General features: G+C 42.5%; 1 protein-coding gene across 1 annotated transcript in view; it reads right to left on the bottom strand.

Annotated features, from left to right (window-relative positions):
- The window catches only part of EIF2AK4 (eukaryotic translation initiation factor 2 alpha kinase 4), a 64,432-nt gene that overhangs the window by 37,403 nt on the left and 15,597 nt on the right, over positions 1–11,432 (bottom strand). Inside the window, 7 exon segments of the mRNA XM_015422190.1 lie at positions 1,558–1,679; positions 2,146–2,681; positions 4,816–4,973; positions 5,454–5,563; positions 6,772–6,920; positions 8,425–8,505; positions 9,357–9,530. Coding sequence (XP_015277676.1) covers positions 1,558–1,679; positions 2,146–2,681; positions 4,816–4,973; positions 5,454–5,563; positions 6,772–6,920; positions 8,425–8,505; positions 9,357–9,530 — 1,330 coding nt within the window.

Raw genomic sequence — 11,432 nt, 5'->3', positions numbered from 1 at the left:
AAGCAATTTAATGCTAAACTATCAGTGTCAAGTGTTAGTGTGATACACAATATGGAAGATTAACAACCGTGGTGGGAATGCAGGCTTTTTCCTATATAATGGGCTGTTTGGGAGCTAGAAGCTTCCAACAAAATTCAGAATTACACCGTCAGCTGGTAGATGTCTCAAAACACTTCATCAGTAGAAAACAGGCAAACCAGAAAGTAGTTTATGGAAGGAAATGCTAGGCACAGATTTGTATTTCATAGCCTCCATATCACTCTGTACAAGATGTTCGAATCTGGCTCCATTTTACTAAAACTGCAATTCTGGCAGACAGATAACTAACCTTATAGATCATCAGGTTAAAACACTCTTGGATTCAGGATCCAAACTGGTTACTTTTTAAGTGAATCAAACAAATGTAAGAAGAATGTTACAAGGCAGAAAATGAAAAATTAGAGTGAATTATCAATTCAAGAAACTGTTATGAGCCAAAATGGTGCTTCAAATTGGTGATATTCTTCAGGTACCTTCAGTACTAGTCCCTTTCCCTAGTATATTCCAAAAACATCTGATGAGTGTCCAGTAATATCCTCAAGACCAACTCTGGTTTTTTCCCCACAAGAATGAGTCTTTGTAAACAATTAACACCTGGTGAAGTAAGTAAAGTGGAAGCGTGTGTTGTATTTTTGGATTATTTACTTTTGCTCGTTTCCATTTTAGATCATTTCCAAGTTTCCATCATGCCAGGTTTAGCTGGAAGGGATGATGGTGGTGCAGAAAGAGACACACCAGGCTTCAGGCTAGTAAGAAGGGGTTTTATTTTGTTTTTTGCAGAAAGTGTAAGAGCTAAAACTCAGTCTGGATCAAATATGTTTGCTTGGAACCTATAATAGACACAGGATTTGGATACAGACTATGATCCACCAGAGTGTTTCTGTGGATGGTAGGATTTCCACCCATGGAGCACAACTTTCTTGCTGCAATATAAAGATACTACTCTTGAAATGCTGCTTCTAGGACCTCCCTGTTCCCCAGAAGCATTTGGTGGGGGCTTTGGGGGCTACAGTGGGAAGTTACACTCGATTGTCATATCCTGCTGTCCTGTCCTGCTGTATACAGAACAACTTCAGTAGGTCCAAGTCATAGTTTATAATTTAACATACAACAAACAAAATATCGAGATTTATACCGTGTGCTAATGTGAGAGCAGCTGCTTGTGCTGCAGAGGAGCATACCACTGAGCCAGCAAGAAACTGTTCCAAGTATCTGCACCTTATATAAAAAGAGCAAATTAACAAAGGGGGGGGGAACCTCCAACACATCCTCCCCAAACCCATGAGATATTAGAGTAAATGGATCAACCTCATAATGGGGTAGAAGTTCTTATGATGATTTAAGCACCTCATAAACCAAGACAGCTCTAGAGCGGCCTCATTCTTGAAACACATTTTATAAAAATATCTATGACCTTGATAAATATCGAAGCTCAAACTCTGATCCAAATGCCTTTTATTTTTACATTTCTATGTTGAATCTGTATTACTGACTTGGCAGAATATGTTAAAAAATGACTGAACTATTTACCATCTGGGCTTTCTTCCATTACAGGTGTTTTCATTTGCGGTGGATTTATAAAAGTGTGTTGCAATAGCTGCTGAGGGCTCCACCTTTCTTTGTCTTCCAAGGAAACACACCTGAACATAATCCAAAATACAGGTTTTAATTTTGGTATTCAGAAAAAAAACTGTCGGATTGCTTATTTGATCAGATTGCAGCAAAACTCATATGCACACTAAGAATAACGTACTAGCTTTTGTTAGTGCCACAATTATTTGAGCTGTACAGATCATATCATTATCAACAAGATAGCAGCATTCCTATTTCTAGAGATCACCAGAAGTGTTTCAAGCAATGAAAGGTGTGTGTGTGTGGGGAGAAGTAAGGTCCCCTCACCAGCAGGCTCTTTTTCATATTCCTCTCAAACTTCTGCTTCATATATGAATGGGGCACGCACACAAAACAAGTTGCTGTCAACATTATGTCTGGCCCTGTAACTTCATCTTGAACATAAGCTTTTTTGTTTGTTTGTTAAATCATTATTTATATGTTTGGCACAAGTAGCAATTAGATGATAGAAGTAGTAGTTAGATCTGTACATACTTTTTCAGGAAGTCTTGAAAATCAGCAGGCAATTCATTTGGGATTGTGACTGGATATTCCTTAGTTATTTGTCCTTGACTGAGAGAAAGTAGCATCAAACCCAATCGCCACACATCCCCTTTTTTCCCTGGTTTGTTTGGCAGTGAGTCTTCACTAAATCGAACTCTGGTTTGCTCAAAAACATCTTCCTTGCAGATGTCTGCCAAGCGTTTTGAAATACTGTAGTCAGTCACCTTGATATTTCCTTCAGTATCCACCAGAATGCTGGATGCACTAAGAACTTTGTGTACTACCGAATTATTGTGCAGGTAGTCAAGAGCTGAGAGAAGCTGGGCTGTGTAATGTCGCAGCTGGTCCATGGGAATGGGAATGTCTTTGTCCAAGTGCATAGAAAGATTAGATCCAGTAATGTGTTCCACCAAGATGTCCACCACAATTGAGTCATTGTGCTCTTTAAGGCTCATAGACAGGTAACGGACTATGTTTGGGTGGTTTAGTTTCATCAGAGAGCTGAATTCTGTTTCTGCTCCCTGAATCTGCCCAAAAGAAACAAAACAAAAGTTCTGGATGAAGTCATAAATTTGTCTTGCCTCTCATTAAAGGACCTTCCTGCATGTGATTTCAACAATACAGGAAGGTGAGGATATTACCCATGACAAAACCATTCAAAACATGGGTAGTTTTATCCCAAAGCAGGCAAAATACAATGTGTTGCTCTGTGTACACCTATGCATAAACCTTTGTTGGTCTTAAAGGTGCCACTGGAATCTAAATTTGTTCACCTATGATTATACATTACTGTAAAGCGCTTTACATGGGTCTGCATTTGAAAATGTGCCAGCCAGATAACTGCTGGGGTCTGGAGACAGGGGTTGTATAATTCCTGTTTCTGGCTATTTAAGGCTCTAACTGTGCCTTCGACTTAGAAGGGTGTAACTCTGTTTAGGATTACCCCTGTGTAACTGTTTAGGATGGTGCTGTAATGGTTCTGGGCCAAGTGTACTTAAAGGATCACCTTCTTCTGTACCATTTTCCGGTTCTGGGCCAAGTGTACTTGAAGGATCACCTTCTTCTGTACCATTTTCCCCACTAGTTAAGATCTTCTTCTCAAGCCCTGCTCTTGGTGTTTTTGCCTACGAAGGCAAGGCAGGTGGCAACTGCAGAATGCAGACAGGGCTTTTTCAGTGGCAGCACAGCAGCTTTGGAATACCCTCCCCCCCTTGAGTGTTGCCCAGCACTTCAGGTGCCAGCCAAAACGTTTTTCTCAGGTTTTTAAATTAATTTTTTAATTAACGTTTGAGTAAGCAACAACAAAATTGAAAAGATGCTCATTCACAGTAAACAATCAAAGTTCATACAAACAGAGATATAGCAGCCAACTGACTGTACAAGCGATAAGACTGGTACATTACATCATATACGAAGTATGAAAATGTGATAAGAGTAGATTCCATTATTCAGCTCTACATCAATGTTCGGATAGACACTAATTGGTAGAGTGTGTAGGGTGGGAGGAGTGATCAAAGTAGTACCAAGTCCCTGTAATATTGGTTATGAGGTAGAATGTCATTCATAACAAAATGTTCATAGAATGGATACCATCTCTCTGCAAAATTAGTTGATCTAGGGCAGATTTCCAATTGATGGATGCAGTCTGTTATTTTCTCCATCAGGAACTGTTCCCATACCTTCATGTACCAGATTTCAAAGAAGGCAGGTGTGATTTCCATCGTGATGAAACTGCTGTCTTGGCAGCGGTTAACAAACTACTGATGAAGTGACACCTAATTGCGGGAATTGGTGTATCTTGCCACTGATTTAGGAATATGATTTCTGGTTGTAGTGGTACTACATATCCCGTTATGAGACGTATCTGAGACAGGACATCTCTCCAGAAGCCCTTTATGCCCACCTCTCTGCTTTTTTTCTAGCAAAGTGGGGACTCCACTCAGACTTTTAACTGAAGGGTTCCATCTTTTAAAGCTGTTTTCATGATCTGCTATTTTATGGATATCATTTTAGGATGCTTAATTTTTATAACTTGTTTCACAGTGATAATGTTATGGTAATTTTTGTGACTTGTGTTTACTTTGTGAGCCACTGCTAGGAGACTGCATATAATCTTTTTTAATATAGAAACATTTTTGCCCACTGACTTGCCAACTTTTTGCAGAGTCCCTCATTAGAGTCTGAATAGTGTGGAGGCTCCAAAACTAGCAGTCAGAGAGATGTAATAGTCTCAGCCTCCCCTCCAGAGATTTTTTTTAGCAGACACTCTCAGCAAAAGCTTCACATTTCCCCCTATCTTTACTCCTGATTTTCTTACTATTCAGGCAGATTTCTAGATTCACTGTTTGAGTTTCCAAGCAGTTAAGCATTATTTGTATCTACCACATTTCAAAACTTAAATATTCTTGTATTAGGAATATTTACTTTTCAGTTTACTGAAAAGCTATCAGTATGATGTAGCAATTTAACTGCCAGACTAGGATTTGAGAGGCCTGGATTCTAATCCAGTCTTGGTACTAAACTCCCTGGGTGACTTTCAGCCTGTCACTTATTGGTTGTTTAAGAATAAAAACAATGAAGGGAAGACCATATACAGTACTCAGAGGAATGACAGGATAAAAATGTGATGGGGGGGGGGGGGAAACCCAAGCAAGCAGTTACCTGTTTTTTACATTTTTCAACCTTTTCTTTTTCTTGACTTGTGAGAAATTTCCCCATTTTCTTTTGCCACTGAAGCACCCATTCATGTACTAGGACAAAGTTGCCAGTGTATAACTCCAAAGCATTATAGACTGATTTACCAAGTTGCTCATCCTTGTCTATATGCAGATACATGGAAAGAGGTATCAGCTTCAGATGGAGACATTTTTACAAATGCAAAAATCATTATAAACATTTTACAAATAAACTCTTATGATCCCAGCCTATATGCCCTTGTAGCATTAATCAAGTTATATGGGAAAAGCAATCAACAAAAACTTTAAAAGATAAGTAAGTGAATTAAAGTAGGCAACCCTATTATTCATATGTTGTTCTACCAAACTGGACCACTTTGACTGCCTATACCCATTGAACAAAAGTAAAAAGACCCCCTCCCTTGCTTCCCTTCTGCACATGTTGCTGTTGTTCAGTCGCACAGTCGAGTCCGACTCTTCGTGACCCCATGGACCACATCACGCCAGGCCCTCCTGTCTTCCTTCTGCACATGCATTTTAAGATTTCTTAAATAGGACTTAATTCTGTATGGAAAGACTATACATGTACTAAAAAGGTCTTATGCATTGCAATGGTTCACTTACCTATACATTTTCCTTTATGTACTTTAAACTGACCATTGGTATTAAAATACAAAACTTCACCAGTTCCTGGAGAATCTTCACTACTGCAAACTGAATACTGACGCTCTCTTCTACAATGGAAACAACCACCACATTTTCTTTAGTTCAGTATTTTATTTTGAGGTGGTCATACTGTCTTCTAAGTCCACCCCAGCAATTCATTAGTGGGAGAAAAGATTTCTAATCATTTACTACAAATCTGCAATCTGAACGGAAAGCTTATGTAAAGTTTGAAACGGTGCCCAACTCAGACTTAATGAGACACAATTTAAATGTCTTGCCACTAACAGTAGCGTTAGTCCATAGCAGTAAAAAGAAAGCCACCACAACATGTTATTTTTATTAATACTATGCATAACCAAAACTAAATGGCCTGGACCCAGAATTTTATATTCCAACAGGAAGCAAGTGAACTGCACAAACTGATCTACACACAGTTCCATTGGCCACCATCAATGAAACTGCTTGATAAAGTCCTGAGGCTCCCAGCCACCTGCTCATAAAATCATTGCTCAATGATTTTTCACTGTGACTTTTGCCTTTAAGATGATGTTACATAGCATGGAATAAAGACACAGCCTTGGTCCACCAGAGGATTTCCGTGAAGAGAAGAGAGGGGTGATTTTGCAGATAGCCTCTTACCACCATAGGCCTCCAACCTCTCTAATGCTTCTGGTTGGGGATACCCCATCTTCCAGGAGCAACTTTGGGGGGGGCACTGGGGCTACTACAGGAGGAGAGAGGTGGGGAAATCCTGCTCTGCTGATGGAAATCCCTTCCATCAGCTGAAATTACCACTGGATCTAAGCCATACAACCTCAATATAACAAACTATTTGTAATGGTTGCCCATCTCCTATTTACACTTATTATTATGCCAAGTTTTGGTACTTAACCTGTTCTTTGCAAAAGAACATAAAAGGATGTCTGTCTGATTCCGACTCCAAGGCTTGAATCCTATACAGCTGCTCCACGTGTGCTTCTCTCTGGGCATTCCAGAGGCAGTTCACTACTGTATAGCTTGCTTCCCCTGGTGCTAGGCACTTTGCTTGTGCTAGACTATGCGTTTTTCAGGGAGCTCTGAAGTGCCAAGCGTGAGAAGAATGTGCCCTGCAGTAGAGGACCACCTCAATAGGGCCCAGAGCAAAGCTATAGGATCCAAGCCCTAAATCCTGGCAGATATGTGTAGGGGCCCAGCTGGCATGTGCATATTCAGTGAAACATGCAAAACGGACATACAGATGTACAGTTATTTTGTTCAGAGGAACACTGATACATACTTAGAACGCCCCGTGGAATGTGCCCGATTTTTATTTGTTCCTCCATGTTCAACAGCACCTCCATTTAAACTGGGAGTTATTTTGTGCCCTGCAGCATCTCTATTGGTAGAGTTCTCCTGGCTTATCAAAGTGGCACTTCCCAAACGCTCCTGAAAAGACAGAAAGGAGAAGGATAATTGACCATCTATAGTGCTCTCCAATCCTTTAGTAGCTGAGCAGCCAGGACTCCTGACTGGCGTGGCACTTCCTGAGAAATCGGAGAGATGATTTTCACCAACTGCCTTCTGCATGCATGCATCTGTGTGCATACACACACACACTAGAAGTAAGGCCCGTTGTGGGAAGAAATACAACAAGCTCTAGAAGGAAGATCCAGGTGAGTGTCCCGGCTGTGGCTGGTGGGGTGGCAGAGGGAAGGGGAAAATAGAGGGAGGCAAGCCATGTTTATTTCCTTCTGGTTAGCTATAAGGCAGGGCTGTCTCAAGTCATTTTGCTGCCCCAAGTGGGTAGTATGGGAGGACAGCCTCATGGTAACAGGTATGGTTCCCTCCACCCCTAACTTATTGTTGATTTGGGGTTATGCAGCAGCAGTTAAGGTAGAAAAGCACCTCCTTCTATGCCATGTCTTCTGGGTTCCAAGGGTCTGGAAAGCAGTTCCAAAGCCAGTTACAGGATTGCCAACTCTGGGTTGGGAAATACCTGTAGGTTTGAGGTGTAGAGCCTGGAGAGGGAAGGGGTGGGGAGGGACCTCAGCAGGGTAGAATGCCATAGAGTCCACTGGCCGAAGCAGCCATTTTCTCCAGGAGAATTGATCTTGGTCATCTGGACATCAGTTGTAATAGCTGGAGATCTCCAGGTGCCACCTGGAGGTTGGGGCTTATGGTAATTTGGAGCTATGCAGTGGCAGCTAAGGTAGAAAAGCATCTCCTCCTATGCCATGTCTTCTGGGTTCCAAGGGTCTGGAAAGTGGTTCCATAGCCAATTACATGGTTGCCAACTCTGGATTGGGAAATACCTGTAGATTTGAGGGGTAAAGCCTGGGGAGGACAGGGTTTGGGGTGGGGAGGGACTTCAGCAGTTTATAATGCCATAGAGTCCACTACCCAAAGCAGCTATTGTCTCCAGGAGAACTGATCTTGGTCATCTGGATATCAGTTGTAATAGCTGGGAAATTTTCTGTAGGGGAAATTATATGCTGTGACTGGAGAACACGGTGATTTCTGGGAGATCTCCAGACCCCACAGGGAGATTGGCAACTCCAGTGACCACTTAAGTGAAAATTGGGATATGTATTTTACCTCAGGACACATTCAATGACTCCCAACAGCAACAGCAAACTATTTAGAATGTTAGAGGCAAAGGCCAATCAGGCCGCATATGCAAATGACCTCTGTGTTCCGAATGGCTATGGGGGAGAGAGGAACAGCAAACTGTTTAGAATGTTGGAGGCGGGACTCGGGCAATGCAACCAGTGGATAGGGACACGGACACGGACACACACACACACACACACACATATGTCCCACTACCCTCCATGTTGTTCCTGAGAATCCCATTTTGTAGAGCTCAAGCGGTTGCAGCAGGAGATGGGCTGAAAAGTTCCATTCAACTCTTCGGATGATGCATTGGATTTAATACAGTTTTTAAACATACCTGCTTAGCCATTTCTTTTCTTTTTCTTTCTTCCTTTTTTTCTTCTTCCCTTCTCTGAATCTCATTCAGAATTTCACGTTGCTGAAATAAATGTTACTGCAATTTAAAAAGTATCTCTAGTCTTATTGCAGTGAAATGGTAAAGAACTGATACCTCAAATAAATTTGAAAAGCTTCACCCACTGCAAGTGAAGAAAACAACTACAAAAACATATATTGCTCTACTGACTAACTACAGAAAGGGGGGAAATAGAAGTTCCCAGATTACATGCTGAAGAAAGGTTACAGCAGGGAACAACACTGGATCCAGAACTTTTCCTGAAGTTCAAAGACTTGCTACAGCTCTCCTTTCCTTACTACAGCAGAAAGAAATACAATGGACATAAATGGAAAAACCTAATGGCATAAATCTGTAGGCACGTAAGGCCTTGTCTGTTATTCTGCAAACAGAGAGGGTCACTGCAGTTCTTACCCTCTCCCTCCCCAGGTATTTTCAAAATATGGCAGAGACTCAAATGAAGCTAGCAATGCTGGAGGACTGCTGTTTGTGAAAGACAAACAAGGGGTCTCACAACTACAGACTGTGGCTTGGATACCAGCAATAATATCCTAAGTAATAGAAGGTACTTCCATTAGCAGAATGGAATCTCCCTGCTTCCCTTCTTCTGTAGCTCACTGATCTCCTTACAATGAAGACCCTAGAGGGGAAGGGACCCCCAGGAGCAGCATGAGAAGCAAATCAGAGGTCTGCAGCAGGAGGAGGGAAATTAACCCCCTTCCTTCTGTTAGCTGAAGCCACAATGGGCATCACCCATCCAATTGACTCCCAACTATAAAATTTCCACTGATGTTAACAGCTCAGGACTTCATCTATTTATGGGTCCACATGAAGGGAAGAAGAAAACAGAAATACCCAAAATTTAGCCAGCTCACCATTTCTTCTTCTTTCCTCTTAAGATCCTGAATTCGACGCTGTTCTTCCTGGGCCAGCCTTTCTTGTTCCTTTTGTTGATTCTTCAGCATTTCTTCATGGAAAGACTTCAAAGGTGGTTTATTGTAGTCACTGAGAAATGACTGGACATAATCTGCCAGCTCAAATATCATCACCTGTGAAGATAAGGCAAAGTTCTATTCTACCTTAATTCCTTGGACTCAACAATGTAACAAATGAGTTACAAAGGCATGAATCATAATCCAGTTAACAAACCTAAAACAGATTAAAACACACAATTTACCAAATTAAAAGCATGCAGACTTAAAACTCACAGGATCAGCAAACTCATAGCCAAATCTGCTGGAAAAATTCACCCTCCACCAACTGCTGTGTGGAACAGGACTTCCTTATGCACCTTCTTTAAAGGGCGTACTGACTGAAGAATTACGCAACTAGCTCAAAGGAGCAAATAAGGTTAATTGCAACCTAACTGACATTTATGTCTTTGCCAGCATCCCTGATTTCAGTGGCACTCAGAAACATTTAAGACTGACATGCAAGACAAGCATCAGTAAATTTCTGACAAACAAAGCTTCAAAATCTTTTGTTGCATGTATTTTCAGTGATGCAAATCCCAGCAGTTTCTTCCAATCTCAGCACTGAAAACAGCCATACATAGAAACTGTTCTGTAATTACATTTATCTGAGTCTGAATCATGCTGATCAAAAGCAACATCAGAATTGGTCCTTAGTGGTGGATTTCAGAATGGTGCTTTAGAGAAACAGCATATACATTAAAAAATATAACTGGATCTAAATCCATTTCAGGTTGATCATAAGAAAATGCATGTAAAACACTATTAATACTATTGTATCAGAACTCTGGTAATTAAACATCACACTGTGAACATTAATCATAACAGTGAAGGGGAGAGCATATCTACCAATCATATTTATTTAATTCTTTACAATTATTCAACCTTCCATGCCTGGGGAGCAAGGATAAAGTGAAGAGAAGATACTTCTTGTGACTGAATGATTCAGATAGAGGATTTAGAAGCTACAAGAAACAGAACAAAGTAATTGTTCATGTTCCGCAAGTGTGTATTGTGAAAAATAATATCAAGTACCAAAATAACTCCCCTTATCTGAGTGGGCCAGGCCAGCCTGATCTCGACAGATCTCAGAAGCTAAGGAGGGTTGGCCCTGGTCAATACTTGGATGGGAGACCACCAAGGAAATCCAGGGTTGCTACATAGAGGCAAGCAGTGGCAAACCACTTCTCTTTGTCTCTTGCCTTGAAAAGTCTACGGGGTTGCCATAAGTTGGGTGTGACTTCATGGCACTTTTCACCACCACTGCCAAAATAACTAGGAGATCTACAAAAAGAGTACCAAAGTCAATCCTTACCCCTCATGTCACAGTTTATAGACAGGGCCGGCTCTCTCACTAGGCCAGCTAGTCTCTGACCTAGGGCGAAGCTCCGAACAGGGCGCCAACTGCCCTGCCGCCCTCCCCCCTTCCAAAAGCCCCCACTCCGCCCCAACTCATACACGGCGCGCCCATCTGTCCCCATCGCTGATTCGCTGCAGCACTCTGAGCCCCCCCCCTGCACCTGGCCTCCATCGGGCTCGGGCTGGCGGGACACAGACAGCACCCCCTTCCAGGGCTGAGCTCCCTCCGGGGCGGGCGGAGCAGAGAAGAGGCGAGCCCTCCCCCCCCGGTGGCTGCCGCCTTTCCAGGGACGGGCTGTGGTGGTGACGGTAAGCCAGAGGCGCTCTTGTGCATGCTCTCAGCCCCTGGTACCAAGGCTCCCTTGAAGCTGTGGCGTCTCGTGAGCAAAAATCCTACTTTGTGAGCTGCTGGCATTAAAGTTCTGAGCGGGCGATTTGGCTGCTGCATGAATTAGTTTGCTCTAGAGCAAAATCCTTCCTGAGCTGAGGTGCGCCTCCCCCCTCCTCCCCCCTCTTCAGTGGCGGCGACAGCAGGGGGAGGAGGCGGTGGCGGCAAAAGGATGGCTGGGGAGGCAGGCGAGGTTCTCCTGCATGGCGCTGCCTGGTCGCCTGCTGGAGGAA

Source organism: Gekko japonicus, unplaced genomic scaffold (genome assembly GCF_001447785.1).
Source record: "Gekko japonicus isolate JY-2015 unplaced genomic scaffold, Gekko_japonicus_V1.1 scaffold394, whole genome shotgun sequence".
NCBI classification, from domain to species: Eukaryota; Metazoa; Chordata; class Lepidosauria; order Squamata; family Gekkonidae; genus Gekko; species Gekko japonicus.
The sequence above is the reverse complement of the archived record's forward strand: the minus strand, read 5'-3'. Positions and strand labels throughout refer to the sequence as shown.